The sequence below is a fragment of the Anolis carolinensis genome, chromosome 2 (genome assembly GCF_035594765.1).
Source record: "Anolis carolinensis isolate JA03-04 chromosome 2, rAnoCar3.1.pri, whole genome shotgun sequence".
Taxonomy (NCBI): Eukaryota; Metazoa; Chordata; class Lepidosauria; order Squamata; family Dactyloidae; genus Anolis; species Anolis carolinensis.
In genome coordinates this window covers 5,962,526-5,986,079 of record NC_085842.1, presented here as the reverse complement: position 1 = coordinate 5,986,079, position 23,554 = coordinate 5,962,526, and the positions used below count along the sequence as shown (strand labels likewise).

The following is a 23,554-nucleotide window of genomic DNA, read 5'->3' as shown; positions in this document are numbered from 1 at the left end:
GAACACAAAACGCAATCTATAAAAGAAACAAAATCTACAAACAAACTGCAGCCTTGCAAAGCATTAATGCAAGCTACAGGATACAATCTGGTCTTCAGAATTAATATTTAACTGAACCAAGTACAGTAGAGTCTCACTTATCCAACATAAACGGGCCGGCAGAACATTGGATAAGCGAATATGTTGGATAATAAGGAGGGATTAAGGAAAAGCCTATTAAACATCAAATTAGGTTATGCTTTTACAAATGAAGCACCAAAAACATCATGTTATACCACAAATTTGACAGAAAAAGTAGTTCAATACACAGTAATGCTATGTAGAAATTACTGTATTTACAAACTTGGCACCAATATATCACGATTTATTGAAAACATTGACTACAAAAAAGCGTTGGATAATACAGAATGTTGGATAAGCGAGTGTTGGAAAATTGTATATCAAATATCACTTCATGGTATGCAAAAATGTGGAACATCTGTTTCAGAAGAATAATAGAAACATAGAGTTGGAAGAGACCCCATGAACCATCGAGCCTTAACCCCCTTCTTCCAAGCAGGAAAAGCACAATCAAAGCACTCCCGACAGATGGCCATCCTGCCTCTGTTTAAAAGCCTCCAGGAAAGAGTCAAGGTGCTGAATGAAGACTGGGTCCCCATCTACACTGGTATATAATGCTGTTTGAAATTGTATTATATGGTCAGTGTAAGCTCATATGATGCAGTTCAGTGCAGTGCATTACGAGTCTAGCTTGGCCATGGTTTCAAACTGTATTATATGGCAATGTAGATGTAGCCATAGACATAAATATAACTTTAGAGGAGCTTGGTCCACTTTTATTTGTGGTGCAAATCAATCCACAGACACAAAAAGACACATATGTCTATGGGTGCTTAGTAGGCATGTCCGATCGATGAAAAAAATGTTTCGATTCTCGTTTCTAAAGTAGGGGGCGCTGGCGCTTCGATATAGAAAGTATTTCCGATTTTTTTCACCCCAAAATTTTGGATATTTCCGAAAATTTGTAACGATTCTAAATGTTTCTAAAATGGCGGACGCACATGCGCAATCGCTACACACCGGGCTTGTATGGCAATCTTCCATGTGGATGCAGAGGACGTTAACCCCCACCTTTGCGTCCATCGTGGAAGCTTCTGATTGGCCGGGGAGCGGCAGCCATGTTAGGCTGTGCTAAGCTCCCATACAAGGTAGATTGCAGAAACAAAAAAAAAATTAAATATTTTTTAAAATATATTTTAAAAAATTGGGGGGGGGGGGGATTAATGAAACATTAAGAGACAATTAGAGAATGGGCCAACAATGGTTCGAATTACATTACAATGTCTCGGAATGCGTATCAAAAAGGGAGAACAATCCGAAATAATTCCGATATATGATTCAAAACGATTTTTTGGACATGTCTAGTGCTTAGGTTACTTTCCCCCTCCTTGTCTTTCTCCTTGTAGACATATTTAGCACACAGGTTTTGAATAGGGATAGATCTCTACTCCACCAAATGAATGCAATGAATTTGCCACTTTCTAGTTGGAATAAAAAAATTCGGGTCTTTGGTCCTTATGGAGAAACTGGCTAAAGAAGAGCACTTCAGGAGGCTTCGACAAACTGTTTATCCAAATCTTGCCTTAAAAATTATATTGAACCATTTTGAGACTATTTGAAAGCTTCTTCCAAAATGGATGATGTTTTATTTCAGCCATGTCCATTTTGGTGGTCAATTGTATAGATCTGACTGAGCATTACAATTCGAGAAAGGTATTCGAAAAAGGTTACTACGGGCAATACCATTGCCTTAACGTCACAGACCTTCAAGATTGGTCCTTGTTCTCCTCCCAAGAAGGAAATATCTTGGAAGAGTTGGAAGAGACCTCATGGGCCATCCAGTCCAACCCCCGCTAAGAAGCAGGAAAATCGCATTCAAAGCACCCCTGACAGATGGCCATCCAGCCTCTGCTTAAAAGCCTCCAAAGAAGGAGCCTCCACCACAGCCCGGGGAAGAGAGTTCCACTGTCGAACAGCCCTTCTCACAGTGAGGAAGTTCTTCCTAATGTTCAGGTGGAATCTCCTTTCCTGTAGTTTGAAGCCATTGTTCCGTGTCCTAGTCTCCAGGGCGGCAGAAAGAAAGCTTGCTCCCTCCTCCCTATGACTTCCGCTCACATGTTTGTACATGGCTATCATGGGCAAAAATACACCATATCACTCAGAGGCTCAGCAGGCTCCTAAAGCCCCTTCACCCTCCCCACCTTATGTTGATTCATGTAGGTACCAATGACACCGCTAGGCATATTTTTCAAAAGATCACAAATGATTTTCGAGCTCTGGGAACAAAGCTAAAACTGTATAATGTACATGTGATCTTTTCATCCCTCCTCCCCGTTGTAGGACATGGCTCTACAAGGGCCGGAAAAATAGTACAGGTCAATAACTGGCTCAGAAAATGGTGTCAAGAGGAGCATTTTGGCTTCCTTGACCATGGTCTACTCTTCCAAGAGGATGGACTACTGGCAAGTGATGGGGTGCATCTCACACAAGTAGGAAAACATCTTTTTGCACACAGACTCACAAACCTCATCAGGCGCACTTTAAACTAGATCCACTGGGGGAGGGGAACAACAGCCTGGCAAACACTATATTACCCACGACCACAGGGAACTGCCAAAAGGCTAAACGGAGGGCTGCACAAACACAGCAAGGACCAAGTACAGAGAGCACAATAATCCCAAATAAACAGCTCAAGGGGAGGTCACAGGGGCTTACATGTCTTTACACCAATGCTCAGAGCATGGGAAATAAGCAAGACGAACTCCAACTCCTAGCACAGCACCACACATACGATGTCATAGGCATCACTGAAACCTGGTGGGATGACTCCCATCACTGGAATTTAGCCATTGAGGGCTATAACCTCTTTCACAGAAATAGAACAAAGGGGAGAGGAGGGGGAGTAGCTTTATATGTCGAAAACAGTTACGTTGCAGAAGAAATGCAAGACTGTAATCCGGGAAACCAGCTTGAAAGCATCTGGATAAGAATCAAGGGAACCGGGACTCAAAAAGATCTTGTCGTGGGTGTCTACTACAGACCTCCGAGTCAGGATGAAGGACTTGATGAAGCCTTCTGTCAACAGCTGACCAAACAGGCACAAAGAAGAGATATAGTAGTCATGGGCGATTTCAATTATCCCGATATCTGCTGGAAAACAAACTCAGCCAAGTCCAACAAATTCCTCACTTGCCTTGCAGACAATTTTATGGTCCAGAAAATAGAAGAGGCAACAAGGGGATCAGCAACTCTTGATCTAATCTTAACAAATGTGGAAGACCTGATCAACACAGTTGCAGTGGTTGGATCCTTAGGGGCAAGTGACCATGTGCTCTTGCAGTTTGCCATACAAAGGAAGGCTGAAACTAAGACAAGTCAAACACACATTCTGGACTTTAAGAGAGCTGACTTCCAACAAATGAAGGAAATACTGAGCGGCATTCCATGGACGCCAATATTAAAAAACAAGGGAGTTAAGGATGGATGGGAGTTTTTCAAAAGTGAAATACTCAAGGCGCAAATGCAAACAGTGCCAACAAAGAAGAAAAATAAGACAAGTGCAAAGAAGCCAGAATGGATGTCCAAAGAACTTCTAACTGAGCTAAAGCTCAAAAGTGACATGCACAAGAAGTGGAAAAGGGGAGAAATCACCAAAGAAGAATTCAAACGTATAGCCAACACCTGTAGGGAAAAGGTTCGCAAGGCCAAAGCGCAAAATGAGCTCAGGCTTGCCAGGGACATAAAAAACAACAAAAAAGGCTTTTTTGCTTACGTTGGTAGGAAAAGGAAGAAAAAGGAGGCGATAGGGCCTCTGCAAAGAGAAGATGGGGTGATGGCGACAGGGGACAGGGAAAAGGCAGAACTGCTCAATGCCTTCTTTGCCTCGGTCTTCTCACAAAAAGAAAGCCATCTTCAACCTCAGCAACATGGAATGGATGAAGGATTGGGGGAAATCCAACCCCAAATAGGGAAACAAGTTGTCCAGGAACACCTGACCGCTCTAAACGAATTCAAGTCGCCAGGGCCAGATCAGCTACATCCAAGAGTATTGAAGGAACTAGCGGAAGTTATTTCAGAACCACTGGCAATTATCTTCGAGAGTTCTTGGAGAACGGGAGAAGTCCCAGCAGATTGGAGGAGGGCGAATGTAGTCCCTATCTTCAAGAAGGGAAAAAAGAACGACCCAAACAATTACCGTCCGGTCAGCCTCACATCGATACCAGGCAAAATTCTGGAAAAGATCATTAAGGAAGTGGTCTGCGAACACTTAGAAACAAATGCGGTCATTGCTAATAGTCAACACGGATTTACCAAAAACAAGTCATGCCAGACTAATCTGATCTCTTTTTTCGATAGAGTTACGAGTTGGGTCGATACAGGGAATGCTGTGGATGTAGCCTACCTGGATTTCAGTAAGGCCTTCGACAAAGTCCCCCACGACCTTCTGGCAAACAAACTAGTTAATAGGCTTGAGCGATCCATGAAAAAATTGATTCTAAACTCGTTTCAAAAGTAGGGGGCGCCAGTGTTTCGTTTCTGATGTCATTTCCGAATTTTGCCCTCAAAATTTTTTGAAATTTAACGAAAATTCGTTAGTTTCAAAAGTAATTCGTTAATGGCGGACGCGCATGTGCAGTGGCAAAAAAAAAACAGCACGAGGGGAGATTTTACAGGACTCTCCCGCCCTCATTTTTTGAGTGATCTTCTTCAAACTTGGTACAGTGGTAGAACACATTTAACACTGATAGCTCACCAAAATTTGGAATGTTTCCCTTATCCTCTGATCTTTGGCGAATTTTCATAGCTTTTATAATAAACCATTTTTTAATAATTGCAGAAATCTGTTCCTGGTTTGAAAGTCTTATTTCCTGTTTCATTGGGTTGTCTTTACTGTGAAAGTCATTGTTCTACTTCAGAAACTTTGTTTTTGTGGCTGAAACTTTGTTAAATTGGTGGACCAAACCATAATATGTTCCATCCATGTCGCTTGCACAAAGTTCAGGCAGTGTCATAGATTTTGCCATGTTTCTATGACAGAACCAATTAGGAAATGACATTTATCACCCAGGAACAGAAATCATAGTACACCATCAAATCCTTCCTGACAGATGGCCATCAGCCTCTGAATAAGGAAATTAGTTCCTGGTTTGAAAGTGCTATTTCCTGTTCCATTGGCTTTTCTGGGCTGAGAGTGTGTGACTTGCCCAAGTGGGTGGCTGAGTGGGGAATCATGCCACAATTGGAGTCCAAAATTCAAACCTCTCCCTCCCTCCTTCTCTCTAAACTTCTCATACCTTCCAAGAATTCACATACTGTATGAAAGTTTGGTCAAGATGGTCAGAGGAGGGCAACTAAAATGATCTAGGGTCTGGAGAACAAGCCCTATGAGGAGTGGCTTGAAGAACTGGGCATGTTTAGCCTGCAGAAAAGAAGGCTGAGAGGAGACATGATGTATAATATGTGAGGGGAAGTCATAGAGAGGAGGGAGCAAGCTTGTTTTCTGCTGCCCTGCAGACTAGGATGCGGAACAATGGCTTCAAACTACAGGAAAGGAGATTTCACCTGAACATTAGGAAGAACTTCCTCACAGTGAGAAGGGTTGTTCGGCAGTGGAACTCTCTCCCCGGGCTGTGGTGGAAGTTCCTTCTTTGGAGGCTTTTAAGCAGAGGCTGGATGGCCATCTGTTGGGAGGGATTGGATGGTGTCTTCCTGCCTGGCAGAAGGGGTTGGGCTGGATGGCCCACGAGGTCTCTTCCAACTCTACTGTTCAATGACGCTATGATTCTAAGTGAGGACAAAAGGGGGTGGGGAATGTTAAGAGGAGAGAGGGCCTGGAACACCTGGGAATTGTAGTTTGCAAGTGGGCATAGTACTATTGGAGAAACGTTTGCTTCAGCCCAATGCTTTTATAAATGGTCAAAATTCAGAGGCTTCCTTCTCCTGCATTTTGAAAGCTATTATGATGAAATTTGCCAGAATGGAAGCAAAAATTAACCACTCTTAGCCTATCAAGTTTCATAATGTTTGACCCATCCACTGATTTTTGGGGATTTCTGAAGCAACATTTTTTTAAAATGTTAGCAGATCGATGGCCACGCCTCCCTGTCCTTCTTCCTTCCACTTTGATTGGCTTGCTAAGGCTTCTGGGAAATGGAGTTTTTTCTCTCGTTATGGCGAATTGCTTCATTTCCACTTAAAAGAATGGTCAATATTCAGAGGCTTCGTTCTCCTGCATTATGAAAGCTATTATGATGAAATTTGCCAGAATGGAAGCAAAAATTAACCACTCTTAGCCTATCAAGTTTCATAATGTTTGACCCATCCACTGATTTTTGGGGATTTTTGAAGCAACATTTTTTTTAAAATGCTAGCAGATCGATGGCCATGCCTCTCCCTCCCTCCCTCTTCCGCTCTGATTGGCTGAGAGGCATGCCAACATGGCTTCTCCTCTCAGAGGGGCTACAGCTACATCCGAAGACATCAGAAACAAACGAAAAAAGGTACTTTTATTATTCAAATTTGTAATATTTGTAAGGCAGTGAGCAGATGGTTCAAATATAAATTCAAAAGTACTTGCAAAACGAATTTTTAACGAATTTAACGAACTAACAAAAAAATTTGCTCAAGCCTACTAGTTAAATGTGGTCTAGACAAAAGTACGGTTAGGTGGATCTGTAATTGGCTAAGCGAACGAACCCAAAGGGTGCTCACCAATGCGTCATCTTCATCATGGAAAGAAGTGACAAGTGGAGTGCCGCAGGGCTCCGTCCTGGGCCCGGTTCTGTTCAACATCTTTATTAACGACTTAGACGAAGGGTTAGAAGGCACGATCATCAAGTTTGCAGACGACACCAAACTGGGAGGGATAGCTAACACTCCAGAAGAAAGGAGCAGAATTCAAAACGATCTTGACAGACTAGAGAGATGGGCCGAAACTCACAAAATGAAGTTCAACAGGGACAAATGCAAGATACTTCACTTCGGCAGAAAAAATGGAAATCAAAGATACAGAATGGGGGACGCCTGGCTTGACAGCAGTGTGTGCGAAAAAAAACTTTTGAGTCCTTGTGGACAACAAGTTAAACATGAGCCAACAATGTGATGCGGCTGCTAAGAAAGCCAACGGGATTCTGTCCTGCATCAATAGGGGAATAGCGTCTAGATCCAGGGAAGTCATGACCCCCCTCGATTCTGCCTTGGTCAGACCACACCTGGAATCACACTGTGTCCAATTCTGGGCACCACAGTTGAAGGGAGATGTTGACAAGCTGGAAAGCGTCCAGAGAAGGGCGACTAAAATGATTAAGGGTCTGGAGAACAAGCCCTATGAGGAGCGGCTTAAAGAGCTGGGCATGTTTAGCCTGCAGAAGAGAAGGCTGAGAAGAGACACGATAGCCATGTACAAATATGTGAGGGGAAGTCATAGGGAGGAGGGAGCAAGATTGTTTTCTGCTGCCCTGCAGACTAGGACACGGAACAATGGCTTCAAACTACAGGAAAGGAAGGAGATTCCACCTGAACATCAGGAAGAACTTCCTCACTGTGAGGGCTGTTCGACAGTGGAACTCTCTTCCCCGGGCTGTGGTGGAGGCTCCTTCTTTGGAGGCTTTTAAACAGAGGCTGGATGGCCATCTGTCGGGAGTGCTTTGAATGCGATTTCCTGCTTCTTGGCAGGGGGTTGGACTGGATGGCCCATGAGGTCTCTTCCAACTCTACTATTCTATGGTTCTATGATTCTATCATGTCTCCTCTCAGCCTTCTCTTCTGCAGGCTAAACATGCCCAGTTCTTTAAGCCTCTCCTCATAGGGCTTGTTCTCCAGACCCTTGACCATTTTAGTTGCCCGCCTTTGGACCTCAGACTATGGCTTTGAACCCACTGGGTGACTTTAGGCAAATCTCACTCTCTCAACCTCTTGCCTTGGAATAACTCTTGCCAAGAAAACTCTGTGATGGGGTCACCTTTGGGTCGTCCTAAGCCTGAAACAACAGCCATCCTCACTAGGTATTCATTGGAAAGTGAGGCTCTAGAATCCTATTTGCAGCCCCAGGAGGCAGTCTTGGGCTAGGGAGACCGGCCAAGCCAAGCCACTACTGGTCTGAGCCTTTCAGAGGTCCGGGCTGTGGCGCAGGCAGGAGAGCAAGCCAGCTGCAATTAACTGCAATGAATCACTCTGACCAGGAGGTCATGAGTTCGAGGCCCGTTCGGAGCCTATGTTTGTCTTGTCTTTGTTCTATGCTAAAAGGCATTGAATGTTTGCCTATATGTGTAATGTGATCCGCCCTGAGTCCCCTTCGGGGTGAGAAGGGCAGAATATAAATGCTGTAAATAAATAAATAAATAAATAAATAAATAAATAAATAAATTCAAACACTAGAATAGGAATCTTGCTCTTCCAGGTCTGTCCTCTGGAGGAGAAACCAAACTACGAGCCTTCTTTTGCCAGCTGATTGTGTTCCTCTGCTGGGGCGATTGAGTCAGGAACTGCACCTGCTGGTTTGGTCTTTCGTTTTAGGGAAGGGAACACAATCAGCTGGCAAAAGAATACAGTCCTGTGGCGCTACAGCCATGAAAGAACTGAGGGCGGCGACAGCCGACAGGGAGCTCTGGCGTGGACTGGTCCAGGAGATCAGAAAGGACTGAGCGAATGAAAAAGAAAGAGGAAGAAGGCGCTGACAGATAAGCTTTGCCCAGCATAGGGGAGGGTTAACTCGCCAGTGGGCGTGGAGGGAGGGAGGGCGGAGAGAGTGGCGCGTGGCTCAGTCTCGGAAGTTTCGCTCCGGGCAGATGGAGAGTTGCGCGGCCGGAGAGACGAGCCTGAAGGCGGTGCTGGAGGAGCGCTACTCGGCCTCGGCGCTGCGTGTCCTGCGGGCGGAGGCGGAGGGGCTGCGGGAGAGGCTGGTCTCGGCGGCGGTGCGGGGCAGGAAGAGGCTCCGGAGGAGGGTGACGGTGGGGCGGACCCCGCTGGGAGAGTGCCTGAGGCAGCTGGAGCAGACCCGGCGCCAGTGGGAGGCCAAGGTCCGAGGAGAGGGCACTCCGCCGAGTGAGGAGGCCCAGGTGACGCTCCTGAACCTCCTGGAGAAGGGCCTGGCCCTGGTGGAGAGGGTGGAGGCCCTGCGGGAGAGGAAGAGCAGGAGGAGCCCGAGGAGGAAGGAGAAGGGCGGGGAAGGGCAGGAGCAGGACCCTGGAGGAGGGGAGCGCTCTGGAGACAGCGCAGCCAGGGATGGAGCTGGGACCAGGCACAGCCAAGGAGAAGAAGGGGAGGAAGACCCCGGAGAGGAGGAAGGGCACCATGGGAGCCACACTCATGAAGGGGATGGAGACAGTGCGGGTGAGCCTCAGGATGGAGACGGCGATGGAGAGGAAGACAAGGGTGCAGCCAGGGATGGACCTGGTACCAAACACAGCAAGGAAAAGGAAGCAGAGGAAGAACCTGGAGAGGAGGAAGGGCACCATGGGAGCCACACCCATGAAGGGGATGGAGACAGTGCGGGTGAGCCTCAGGATGGAGACGGTGATGGAGAGGAAGACAAGGGTGCAGCCAGGGATGGACCTGGGACCAAATACAGGAAGGAAAAGGAAGCAGAGGAAGAACCTGGAGAGGAGGAAGGGCACCATGGGAGCCACACCCATGAAGGGGATGGAGACAGCGGTGGGAACAATGAGGGTGAGCATCATGATGGAGACGGTGATGGAGAGGAAGACAAGGGTGCAGCCAGGGATGGACCTGGGACCAAATACAGAAAGGAAAAGGAAGCAGAGGAAAAGCCTGGAGAGGAGGATGGGGACCATGAGAGCCACACTCATGAAGGGGATGGAGACAGCGGTGGGGACAGTGAGCATGAGCCTCATGATGGAGATGGTGATGGAGAGGAAGACAAGGGTGCAGCCAGTGAGGGACCAGGTACCCAACACAGCAAGGGAAAGGACTGGCAGGAAGGAAAAGCAAGCAGTGTCGGGCTGGATGCTTTGGAGGTGGAGGAGGAGGAAGGACCATATCAGTCCCCACTTCAGGAAAACAAGGGAAAGGGTGACCTTGAGGACAACTCTGATGGAGATGAAAGTGATGAGGACAGCAGTCAGGAAACTGGAGATGATGACCACCATGAAGTCGATGGTGATGGCAACAGTGATGAGGGAAAAGAGAGCCGTGCCAGGCATGATGCAGCAAGAGAGAAAGGGCAACATCAGGGCAAGAACTTTGCTCCGGAGGAGATCTGCCCCAAGGGAGGAGAAGGCAGGGCCTTGCAACCACAGAGGAGCCAGCTGGAGATGGGAGACCCACAGCCAGGCGGCAAAGGAGGAAATATGGACTGTGGTGAAGGTGGTCAAGATCATGGTAAGGATGGAGATGGAAGCAAACACAGTGATGGTGACCACAATGTAGGGAAAGATGATGCCAGGTGGGATGCCCTGAGGGAAGAGGTGAACGAAGCCACCCAGCATGAGAGCGACAGAGAGGGAGGTGGCAGTCATGAAGGTGATGGAGAAAGTGGTGGGAGCAGTGGTGGTGAGCATCATGATGGAGATGAGGATCAGGAGGGCAGTTTCTGGGAGGACAGTGATGAAGAGGAAGAGAATGGTGACAGGTGTGATACTCTGTTGAAAGAGACGAACAAACTGGAGCGGGAGATGGAGGCACTGCAGGACCCCTCGCAAAAGACGGTGGACATGTGGAGGAAGGAGGCAGAAGATCTGAGGAGTGAGTACCATGACATCTGTTTTGACATGGCAACAGCTGTAAACAAGATAGTGATTGAGTTGTGGTCAGCCCTATGGCTTAATACATTGCGGGCAGTGACTGCCCTTCGGGAAACCTTGAGCCAATTTTCGCCAGTGGAGGCAGCTGCTTTGAAAGTGGAGTTTGATTCCTTAAAGGGCTTCGTGGATGTTGCCTGGAGCCAAGACACATTAGCGAAGCTGTCCCATCTTTTTACCTTACTGTATGCTCTACAGGGCCTCCCTCTGCCGAAGAAGGGCCTTCCACATGGTGATCCACTGAAGGAAGGGGGTTACATCATGCTGGAAATAGATGCCTGGCGCTCTGTGCTACTGGAGCAGAGTTGGGAGAAGACAGATGCCCTGCAGGTGAAGGTGGACGCGGTGCAGGGTATCTCTCCGGAGCAGGCAGGTGAATTGAAGGTGAAGATGGGCGCTCTCCAGAAACACATGGATCTTCTGTGGAAAGCCCCCCTGAAGGAGATGATGGCCTTGCTGGCAGTGGCATATGAGCCATGCCATATATGGTCCTCACGCCCCACCACAAAAGGGAACACCATATGGAAGAAAGCATGTGATCTTGCACTTTCCCTGAAGGTTCACCTGAAGGATGTCCCACAGGAAGAACGGCATCTTCTGTGGGGGGAGGCGACTTCCCAGGAGGCCATCCTTCATGATATCCCAGTGGAGAAACTGGTGGTGCTGGAAGAGAAAGTGAATGCATGTATTAGGAAGGTGGCGGATATGTTGCAGAATTACCTATGGAAGTTCTTGAAGTATTCCTCTCATAGAGAGCTGGACAATTGTCAGGAAGAGCTGGATGAACTACAAAAAGATCTAGATTTCCTGCAGCGACATCCAAATTTGACATATCGGGAAATCAAGATGGCTGCCCTGCATAGGAAGAGGGCTGCCCTGCTTAGGAAGATGGCTGCCCGGCACAAGGCGGATGCCTCCCTTGAGGTGGATGATGGAGAGATGTAAGTGGACAGAATACTAGAGATGATAACAAGGTTAAATGTGTTAGGGAAATCTCCAAAACAGCAGTGTAGCCAAAAAGAACACACAGGATACTGAACTGAGCAGTCAGCTCACAGCAAGCAGAAGGTGAAGTGTTGTGACTGTAAAATAATTATTTTGAAAATATTTTTATTGGATTTTATATTCATAATCATAACAGTAGTACAGTAGAGTTTCACTTATCCAAGACTCGCTTATCCAATGTTCTGGATTATCCAACGCATTTTTGTAGTCAATGTTTTCAATACATTGTGATATTTTGGTGCTAAATTCGTAAATACAGTAATTACTACATAGCATTACTGCGTATTGAACTACTTTTCTGTCAAATTTGTTGTATAACATGATGTTTTGGTGCTTAATTTGTAAAATCATAACCTAATTTGATGTTTAATAGGCTTTGCCTTAATCCCTCATTATTATCCAACATATTTGCTTATCCAACATTCTGCTGGCCCATTTACATTGGATAAGCGAGACTCTAATGTAATGTGGATTCTATATGGCAGTGTAGAAGGGGCCTGAAAAAGCTCTCATTTTGTTAAACTTTTTTTTTATTTCTCCAAAAGCATAATTGCAATTGACTGTCACTGTCTGCTTGGTTGCAATCAGTTACTCTCCACTTTCATAGCAATGAGGGAGGATACTTAAGGTGCAAAAAGAACTTATAATGCAAAAGAAAAAAAAAGCTTTCTTAATTGCTTTTCTTCAATTATTCTTCAGAAGTGCAGGTGGGTGTTCTGGCAGAGCTGGAAACCTCAATGATTCTGTGCCACCTTTTATATCGTATTCGTGTACTGGATCGAGGAATACCTGGCACAGGGAAGTCACTCCAGAGGAGCGCAGCTTATTAGTACAAAATTTGTAAGTATTTGTGAACACCACATGCTTTGGAATTGTCATTGTTTCATGTCAAAATGGCAGGATGGGGCCTTGAATTTTGCAGCTTGTGTATTTTGAACAGATTATGGAAAGTTAAACATTTCAGCTGAGAGTTGGTTTGTGCATCCAGTGGCGTCACTGGCATTAGTGCCATCCAGTACAGCCATGGGGTCTTCCTCATGGGCCTCCTCCTGCAACATATGGGACCACAGTAGAGCAACAGTAGAGTAGTAGCAAAAATGTTTTTTTAACCAAACATCAACAGCAGAAACAATGTGTACTTGTAGCACATGCAGCTGAAACTGTATTTCTCAATGAGTAATGAGGACAGTCCTGACCAGAGTGCTGGTAGAATAGAGGGCTCCAAAAGTCAGTTAACACAGAGTTTTAGCCTTGTCAGTATATTGATATTGAACATATAAGGTGGGCTTACAAAAATGTTCTTATGCTTGAGCCTAACTCAAGAATACTTTTATAAAATGCCTCTACTGAAATCGTCGTCTCACTCGTTCAGTCGTTTCCGACTCTTCGTGACCTCCTGGACCAGTCCACACCAGAGCTCCCTGTCAGCCATCACCGCCCCCCTTTCCTTCAAGGTCAACCCAGTCAGTTCAAGGATACCATCCATCCATCTTGCCCTTGGTCGGCCTCTCTTCCTTTTTCCTTCCATTTTCCCCAGCATCATGATCTTCTCCATAGCCCATGTCCTATGGTACTTGACTACTGATTGGGATTAGTGCCTATGTTTTACATTATTTTAACTTTTGTAAGAAGTCACCTTGTCTGTCTCCTGAGAAATCTGTATAAAGACCAAGTAGCCACAGTCAGAACAGACCACGGAACAACAGACTGGTTCAAGATTGGGAAAGGAGTGCGGCAGGGCTGCATACTTTCACCCAACCTATTCAACATGTACGCAGAACACATCATGCGATGTGCGGGGCTTGAGGAATCCAAGGCCAGAGTTAAAATTGCTGGAAGAAACATTAACAACCTCAGATATGCAGATGATACCACTCTGATGCCTGAAAGTGAGGAGGAGCTGAGGAGCCTTATCACCAAGGGGAAAGTGCAAAAGCTGTGCTGCAGTTAAACATCAAGAAAAACAAGATTATGGCAACCAGACGGATTGATAACTGGCAAATAGAGGGAGAAAACGTGGAGACAGTTACAGACTTTGTATTTCTAGGTGCAAAGATCACTGCAGATGCAGACTGGAGCCAGGAAATCAGAAGACGTTTCCTTCTTGGGAGGAGAGCAATGGCCAACCTTGACAAAATAGTGAAGAGCAGAGACATCACACTGGCAACAAAGGTCCGCATAGTCAAAGCAATGGTCTTCCCCATAGTGACCTATGGATGCCAGAGCTGGACCATAAGGAAGGCTGAGCGAAGGAAGAGAGACGCTTTTGGACTCTGGTTCTGGAGGAAAATCCTGAGAGTGCCTTGGACCTTGGCAAGAAGGTCCAACCAGTCCATCCTCCAGGAAATAATGCCCAATGGCTGCTCACTGGAGGGAAGGATATTAGAGGCAAAGCTGAAGTATTTTGGCCACATCATGAGGAGACAGGAAAGCTTGGAAAAGATCACAATGCTGGGGAAAATGGAAGGAAAAAGGAAGAGAGGCCGACCAAGGGCTAGATAGATGGACGGTATCCTTGAAGTGACTGGCTTGACCTTGAAGGAACTGGGGGCGGTGACGGCCGACAGGGAGCTCTGGCCGGGACTGGTCCAGGAGGTCACCAAGAGTCGTCGATGACTAAACGACTGAGCAGCAGCAGCAGCAGCAAGATATGTTATTATACTGTGATTTTAATGTGTTACTGGTTTTATTGATGTAATATTGTTTTGGGCTTGTCCCAGTGTAAGCTGCCCGAGTTCTTCGGGAGATGGAGCGGGGTATACATAAAGTATTATTATCATTATTATTATCTTCCAATAGTTTTTTGTAATGGTGTTTGTTCTCTCTGCTTTTGGCAGTGCAAAAACCATCTCTCCTGATAATGACTCAGAAGCAGCAAAGAAGATCCTGGAGGCTTATGCCAGGCAAATAGAAGAGGAGGTCTACAGTGTGGCTGACAGTAAGGTATGTTATATGCCACACGCAACGGAAGGATTCAGAAACAGTAGTAGTCCAGGTTTTCCTGAATATTGCCCACTTTTGACAGCACTCCTTGGCATTGCCACAGGTTCATCCTGCCATTTCTGCTTGACCTTGTTGTGATACCCCGCTGCCCATCCCTTTGCTTCATTTTCCTCCTCTCCTCCCCTTCCCATCTTTTCCCTTTCTGTCTCCTTAGCTGCTGCTATTTATCCTTGTGCTTAACCGAGAGCGGTCCTGGAGGCAGTTGTCTCTATTTTTCAGCATCTGGCATTGGGAGCCTGCATAGTGTAATGGTCTGAATATTGGACTAGGACTTCGGGAGTTGAATCCCCGCTTAGCCATGGAAAGACACTCAGTGACTTTGGACAAGTCTTCCTCTCTCAGCCTCAGAGGAAGGCAAAGGCAAGCTAACCCAGCATAAATCTTACCAAGAAAACTCTTTGATAGGTTTACCTTAGAGTCACCGCAGAGGCCTACAGTCCAGTGCAAGCAATGGCAATAGCATGTTCAGAGGTAGATCTTGGGAGGAAAGCAAAGTATGGTTGGCCTTCCTATATTCATGGATCCCACCAGAATCGGAAGGCAGATTGTTGGTTTGGCATTATATATAAAAGGGTAATGAAATTTCGGCCTAGGAAAAAACAACAAAACTACACATCCCAGAAACACTAAACTTGGCAGCACAACCCCTCATCCATGCCTCTACATTCATACAACAACAAAAAAAGAAAAATAAAGTCCTAATTAGAGGGAGAGGAATAATTGTTTTTATCCAATTGCTGCCAGTTAGAAGGCTAAGCTCCGCCCACTTGGTCTCGTAGCAGCCCACTCAGCCAAGGGGATAGGCAGAGCTAGGCCTCATTTAGGCCTTTCCACACTGCCTATAAAATACAGATTATCTGATTTTAACTGGATTATATGGCAGTGTAGACTCCAGGCCCTTCCACACAGCTATATAACCCATTTATAATGGACTTAATGTCAGGAGAAAACCTTTACCCTTTACCTTAACTACCACCAATTCCACAATACTTTATTTCCCATACCACCATACTTCGCCACAGCAACGTGTGGCCGGGCACAGCTAGTGTGTGTGTGTGTGTGTGTGTGTGTGTGTGTGTGTGTGTGTGTGTATATATATATATATATATATATATATATATATATATATATATCCACTTTACTATGGGATTATCTGTCATGAGGCATGTGCATCCATGGGTTTTGGGCTTCCTGTACCTGAATGGGCAGTTTTCCTTTGATATGTGCTATTGGAGGGAGTATTGGAGGGAGTAATCCATTGCCAGGCATTTCTAAAGGCTCTGTTCACTGCTGACCTCCTCTCCTTCTGACCCCATACCTGCTAAAAGACTCTGCAATACTGTCTAATGTTCGTTCCTTTCACACATTTTCCTCTTTCTAGATGGAATATCACCATTTAATGGCAGAGAAGCTTAATGCGATGAATAGGAAGCTAGATGACACCTTGAGGTCCCCTTCATCTAACCACGGCATCAGAAGGAACGAGCAGCCACCTTTACAGGGCCCTTGGATTCAGCCTTCCGGTGTCACATCAGTGGCAACAACCACAGGAAAAGCCCAGCCTCCGGAACTGCCCAGTAAGCCTGGAACTAAGGGTTGGACAAACTGGTGCATGGTCCTGCATGTTGCTGTTTGTACTTATGGTGCAGCCCTTTCCCACTTTTCACCTTGTCATGTTGATACTGGTAAGGGGAAGCCCATGGGGTGGAAGGCAGGCCAAGGGTTGCAGGTCTGAGTGAGCAGTGGGCTCTGGGTTTATTTCTCTGGGGCCAGACTTCCCCTTCTATACTCTCTTTCCCTTTCCACAAATCCTCACACGATCAGACCCTTGTATTGGAACTTAGCATTTCTTCAGCTCTTCTTGCTCTTCTTGCAGAGGGATTTTTTTTATTCTGGCAAAAGTGTTTGCCAGGCTTGGGTCTTGCTGGTCTCTGCTTTTCTAGTGGCTGTCAGGACTGGTGTCTACCCTGCTGACATTACTGGCTCAGTCTTTGGTCCAATGGACAGGTGATTGTAGGCATGGAAACATTGCTTTGGAAAATACTGGGAAGTCTTCTCATCTGTTGACCTTCCTTCACTGATGTTTTCTTCAGAGGAGGGGCAAGAGAGGTTTTCTTTCTTCTCAATTCTCAATTTCATGTGAGCCTCTCCAACTGAATGATGGGTAGAATCACACTTAAGTGATCCCCACCTTGCTTGATCACACTCAGTGTGCCATCCATGGTCTGATGTGTTTTGCAGGAGGGAGTTCTACATCTACCAGAAGCATCCAAATGCCTTGTACAGTGAATCATTCTGTCCAGATGAATAACATGGGCCCGACTGAAATGAATTACCCTGGAAGACCTAGACAGTTCTTTGCGGTTTTCTCTCTAAGAATGTATTAGGTCCTCCATAACAACTCTGTGAAAACTCCTGAAGAATTATTTATGTATTATTTATTTATTTACAGCATTTATATCCCACCCTTCCTTCTCACCCTGAAGGGGACTCAGGGCAGATCACAATGCACATATACATGGCAAAGATTCAATGCCATTAGACATATATAGACAAACACAGAGGCAATTTAACATTTCCAGCTTCTGGCTTCATGAGAGGATGCACAAAGCCAGTCATAGAATGACCTGGAGACCAAAGACATTCCTAGAAAGGACATATTGTGTTAGATGTTGGTAGATGAAACTCAGATAGCAGCTGTATGGGTGCAGGGTTTCTCCTGTACTGTTAACAAGCTAGTTTCCTCCTTATTCCTCAAGACTGAATGCCTAAAATGGTACCATGGGATTTCCTTTGCCTCTTTTGACTCTTTGTGTATTTGGGAAGAACTCTACTCAGGGCGCTTCCAGACATGGGGAATACTCACACCAAAGTGGGTTTAAAAAACCCCGATTCGATATGGGTTTTTATCCCCATGCCTGCCCAGAAAATCTGGTCTTTTCTGATTCAGTGTTCCCATGCCCTCTCAGAAGAGCATGGGCATGGGCATAACCTATAAGCTGGTTAAGCAACTGCAGGTGGCACAAAATCTGCTAGGGGCGCTGTTGAGGCGCCGGGGCCTGGAACGCCCAGGGAAAGTTGCCCTTTGATGTCCGTCATTCAGGTGGCTCCGCCCCCTTCTTTTCCACGCTGAGCACTCAGAGCCAAGGCCTTGACACTGAATTGGGCTGTGGGTGGGATGGCTGTGTTAATTCTATGTAATGTAACTATATGAACATAATGATGTAAATAAACTTCTGGTTTGTAAGGTAACTCTTTTATCTATTCTATTCAGCTCTACCTTCTACCTTTTATTTTTCAGTGATTGGTTTTGGGGGGGGCACCAAAATATTGTTTGCTTACACTTGAAAATTACCTAGGACCGGCGCCAGGCATGGGATCATCCCCTCCCCCCCAAAGCCCTTAAAATAAGTGAAAACTCACTGGGTGTCATGACACCTCTCTGACAGGCCTCCTCGCGCATAGAAATGACATACCAGGAGACGTGAGGAGGGGAGAAGTGCATCATTTCTATGTTCATGGAGCCAGAATGAGCAAAATGGGCTATGGGGATCGAATCCTGGGACCTGCTTTGTCCCGAACTAATCCTTTTTTACCGGAGGCATTATTTGGGTCCTGTCTGGAAGGGCCCCCAGTGAGAGCAATGGATCTGTGAAGGTCTTTATCAAACCACTGTGTTTGCCACTTGTGCTGCTTCCTAATATGTCTAAGAATTTAAAAGGGCTTGTGGGCTGCTTTTGTGGAAGTCTCATGTGTTGTGTTTTCCTCAAAACCAGGCTATGTTCCCAGTGCTGCAGCTCAGAAGAGACCTCCTTCCGAACTTGAGGTTGCAGACGATCCAAGCAAAGCCCTTCAAATACAAGAGCCCACCAGTCTAAATAGACCCCAGAGACGGGACCCACCACAGCCCGAAGAGTCAACGCGTGCGGAGAGTTCTGGGGAGAGTCTCGTTGGCTGTGAATCAGCTCTTATTCAAGGAGAGGATTCAGAACCGCCCCGTAAAAAACAGAAGGTGAATCCTGCCAGTGGGACCCAAGAGCCTTCTTTGACTTGGGAACTGTTTGCTGTTCTCCAAAAGCATGTTGCTCTTACTATAAACCAAAATATGGAGAAAGTGAGCGATGTAGTGAGCAGGTTGCATGGCACTGCCTTAAAGGATACAGAAGAAGCAAAAGCCCTGACGGCTGCTTTGGAAAAAGCTCAGGCACTTTCAAAGTCCTTCTTTGAGGATGCCTGATGTACATCTGGGGTGTTGAATGGGTTTGTGGGTAGGGTTGTGTACCTAAAAAAGAAATCTAGAGACATGAAATTAGGAAAGGAATTTGTCTCTACTAATACTGTCCAGCATGACCCTTGTATGCACTGAGGATATGTTCAAAAGCCCCAGTGTAGATTCCTGAAATGGTGGATAAAAATTAACGCTACTTCTTTTGGCCATGAACACACCATAGAATTGCACAAAGAGGACCTAGAGAAGCCCACAAACTGTTCTGCATATACTGTTCTGTTTTAAAATCTTGACTATATTAAATGATATCAGGGATGCCATTTTTAGGAAAAGAATCCTGCCTGGAGCTCAGGAGAGAATGGGTGCTGGTCAGAATTGAGAGCACTGGGCTACGTTGACCAAACATAAAGCCAATTCAGCTTAGTCTTTTGCTTATTCATCGCAAAAACTGTTTTTCTGTGTCTACAAAAGCTGGATGTAATAACTCCTTTTTATACGTTTGTATCTTCCAATCCATTATTTCTTAACGGAATCAATAATATTTCAGAAAAAAAGAAACCTTGTCTTGCTTTGACCAAGTAATTAATGAATTCAGGGTTTATTTTCACAAGTTGGTAAGCCTCAGTTAATCTTTTATCAGATACGTGGCATGAACCCATCTTTTGGGGGTGAGGGCATTGCCCGCATAGGCTCAGGGAGACAATCTCATTCCTTTGTTGTCATCTTTGCATTTGTATTTTGTTCATTCAGGCTGTCTCTCATTCGGGAAAAAGTTCATCAAAATTAACCCGAAATTGCTCATTTTAAAATATTCTCCTATTGGAGTTCACTTACAGGATTTTTACTGAAGATACTCAAGCAATACTGCTATGTAATAATGTTTTCTAATTACTTTTATGCTACTTTTGTATATCTTTTAGAGAAATTTTTAACAGAGGTTTATAAGATATAATCTATTTTTTTAAAAAAAATACAGAAAAGTACACGTTTAGTATCTTGTAGAGTGGCGGAGACAGTGATTCCTTTGCTTTCCATTTATACAACTTATTCCATGCAGAAAATTTTTTAAAGTTGTATAAAATCACTTCCAGGCCATGTGCATAAGATGTATATGGAAGATAAATTCATTTTAGGTTTGGTCTTGGATCAATCTTCAAAGTTTTTCATGATGCATATATGGGTATTCCAACATTTGGGGAAAAATCCACAGTCCAAAACACATTCAGTCCCAAACATTTCGGTTAACAAATACTGAACCTACAATGAATAAAATATTGATTATTTTAAATGACATGTTTTAGCACTCTGGATAAATAGTTGAAGTTAATTTCTTTTTAAAAGGAACTGCTTACTTCATATGTATTTATATCATCTTGTTTTCTCAGAAAAGGGCAGTCTTCTCCATCATGTGCCTTAGTTGGGTTATGAAATAAATGCCAACAATGCTGTGAATTTTGGGATTGCTGAGTCTTGTCTTTCTTTCTGTTGTTCCAGAATTTTAGAAGCCTTATGCCTCACCCAGCCAGAATAAAATACCATTATTTCGAGTTGGGTTCACTCAAGTTTTGGTCTGAGAAAAACTCTGTAAGGAAATATTTGGCTCCATTATTCCATATTTATTATTCAATAATTCCACGTTTTATGACTGCCAATATCTATCTATCTATGTATCTATCTTCACACATGCATACAGTGGAACCTTGACTTATGAGCATCTCTACTTACGGGCTTTTCGGCTTCCAAACTGTTGCTCATCTGATTTTTTGATTCGACAGATTCAAGTTAGGAGCCCCTTCCAAAATGACTTCACTTTAACTGCTGTGGCTCAGTGCTATGGAATCAAAGGAGCTGTAGTTTTACAAGATATTTAGCTTTCATAGCCAGAGCGGCAGTGCCTAATCCAGGGGTCCACAAACTTTTTAAACAGGGCCAGTTCACGGTCCCTCAGACCATTGGGGGGCCAGTCTATAGTTTTTTTAAAAAAAAAAAAACTGAACAAATTCCTATGCACACTGCACATATCTTATTTTGAAGTAAAAAAAAAACCCAAACAGGAACAAATACAGCCTCAATGTTAATAATATTAATCATCATCATCATCATCATCATCATCATCATCATCATATAAATAATAAAGAGGGTTGGAAGAGACCACTTGGGCTATTTAGTCTAGCTCCCTCCTGCCTTTGTCCACCAAAAGCACAAGCAAAACACTCCTGACAGATGGCCACCCAGCCTCAATATTATTATTATTATTAATAATAATAATAATACAAATAAAAATAATGAAGAGGGTTGAAAGAGACCCCTTGGGCAATGTAATCCAACCCCCTTCAGCCTTTGTGCACCAAAAGCACAAGCAAAGCTCCCCTGATAGATGACCACCCAGCCTCAATGTTAATAATAATAATAATAATAATAATAATAATAATAATAATAATAATAATGATGATGACGCAAATAAAAATAACGAAGAGGGCTGGAAGAGACCCCTTGGGCAATGTAGTCCAACCAGCTTCTGCCTTTGTGCAGCAATAGCACAAGCAAAACACCGCCTTAATAATTAATAATTAAATAATAACTAAAATACCTTTATAAACACAAAGCAAAGCAAGCACCGGGCGAAGGAGGAGGCGGGGAAAGGCTCAAGGCTCGTGCAGCAGAGGGAGGAAAGGCAGGAAAGGCAAGGCTCCAAGGCAGCGAGAGGGAGCTCAAAGGCTAGTGCAGCAGAGGGAGGAAAGGCTCTAAAGCCAAAGCTCAAAGGCTTGTGCAGCGAGAGGGAGAAAGAAGGAAAGGCTCCAAGGCTTATGCAGGGAGGGAGAAGGCAGGAAAAGCGGCCGCGGCATGCACCTTCCTTGGAGACGGGTGCGGGCCGGATAAATGCCTTCAGGGGCCGCATGTGGCCCGCGGGCCGTAGTTTGGGGACCCCTGGCCTAATCAATCTACAACCCCAGAGGCTTGACTAAGGTACTGCAACTCTACTATCACATGAAGGAGGCAAACCAGATTTGAAGCTGGCCTTTCTACTTCTATTGCATGGTGCTGTTCTCATCTCATTGCAAGTCTTCCTCCTCCCTATAATTGCTATTGATGGGGGAAATCCATGAAGAATTGCCTGATTATGTCATGTTCTTCTCGCCTATTTTGTGCAGTGGGTCCATTTGACCTCGGAGCCAGCACAATGGCACCAAAGCGATGGAGTGAGTAAACAGGAGCAGAAGGAGTGGTTTGGAGCCATTGGAGTTGATGGGAGCATGTTTCAAAAATGGCAGGGCTTTCTTGGGAGTGAAGGGTGCTCTTGGCTGGGTGGAGGATGGAGTAGAAGGAGAGGTTGCAGACATTGGATGACGTAATCACAGTCTTTCAATACCTCAAGGGCTGCTACAGGGAGGAGAGGGCAGCAGGCTTGTTCTCTGATGCTTCAGAGCAGTGGTTCTCAACCTGGGGTCCCCAGATGTTTTTGGCCTTCAACTCCCAGAAATCCTAACAGCTGGTAAACTGGCTGAGATTTCTGGGAGTCAAAGGTCAAAAACATCTGGGGACCCCATGTTCCGTCTCCAAAGAGTTTGATTTTACAAATTGCTCATAGTTGTAGGAACAGCACCTGTTGCATTTCTTCCAGGGCTGTTGCAGATTCTGCAGCAACCTGATAGTTTAGCCATTAGCAGAGTTTGTAGCCTGTTTGCAAAGCTTTGCTGCTGGCAACCTGCAAATGTATCCTTTTGTTCTGGAGACCGCCCCTTTTCCTGGGGAAAGAAGGCTCAATTTTGAGAAGCCTTTTGCCTTCTAGACTGAAGAAGAAACAACTTAGATGTGCTTGTGTGGCCAAGCCAGGCCAACTCTGACAAAGCCATCGTAAGTACTGACCTGCCTTTAAAACCAGCACTGAGCATAAATAGGGAAAGACCTGCTCTTTCAAAAAATAGTAGTTTGGCACTGGGGCAGAGAACATCTCCGGATTTCTTTGCTACTGGAAGAAGCCCTACCAACTTCGCCTCAAAAAACTAGCTTTGAGCTTAGATAGTTATAGACCTTTCTGATAGCAGCTCAGGGCTAGGGTAAAGAGGATCTCAGGATCTCTTCGCCTTTGGTGGAAGTTAACCCAGCAACTAAAGGGGAAAAGCAAAAAAGGAACATCTGCAAGGTTTTATAAGTTGACTGTTTATATTTGCAAACTTAATTACGTGTGCCAAGTCTGCCAAGGACTTTGTGAAAATAAAATTTTGTTTGATTGTTGAACTTGAAGTGCCTTTGGTTACTGGGATTGTGATCGAGGTGCCCCCCCCCCCAGGACTTTGTAAAAGATAGTTCAAAAATCAAGACTTTATGTCCTATATTTCATATATTTATAGCAGAAGGTGATTGAGATTTTTTACTGGAGTTTACTGTGGTTTACTAAAAATCCCTACACAAAAGGTGTTTGACCTTTTAGCCTGAGGCAAGAGATAACAACTTCCTTAATCCTTTCCTTAACCAGTGACAAAAGCACTCCCTTTTGTTT

At 45.0% G+C, this 23,554-nt stretch overlaps 2 protein-coding genes and 1 long non-coding RNA gene across 4 annotated transcripts in view; 1 reads left to right on the top strand and 2 right to left on the bottom strand.

Moving 5' to 3' along the window:
* The window catches only part of LOC103282626 (major histocompatibility complex class I-related gene protein-like), a 233,254-nt gene that overhangs the window by 55,215 nt on the left and 154,485 nt on the right, over nucleotides 1-23,554 (bottom strand). The gene's annotated exons all lie outside the window — the stretch shown is intronic.
* Nucleotides 1-23,554, bottom strand: part of LOC134296891 (uncharacterized) — a 113,780-nt gene that overhangs the window by 46,633 nt on the left and 43,593 nt on the right. The gene's annotated exons all lie outside the window — the stretch shown is intronic.
* Nucleotides 8,816-16,379, top strand: LOC134295929 (golgin subfamily A member 6-like protein 2). The gene is made up of 3 exons (XM_062969427.1): nucleotides 8,816-12,662; nucleotides 14,660-14,765; nucleotides 16,207-16,379. The coding sequence occupies exon 1, from the start codon at nucleotides 8,847-8,849 to the stop codon at nucleotides 11,760-11,762; it is 2,916 nt and encodes a 971-aa protein (XP_062825497.1). The 5' UTR covers nucleotides 8,816-8,846; the 3' UTR covers nucleotides 11,763-12,662; nucleotides 14,660-14,765; nucleotides 16,207-16,379.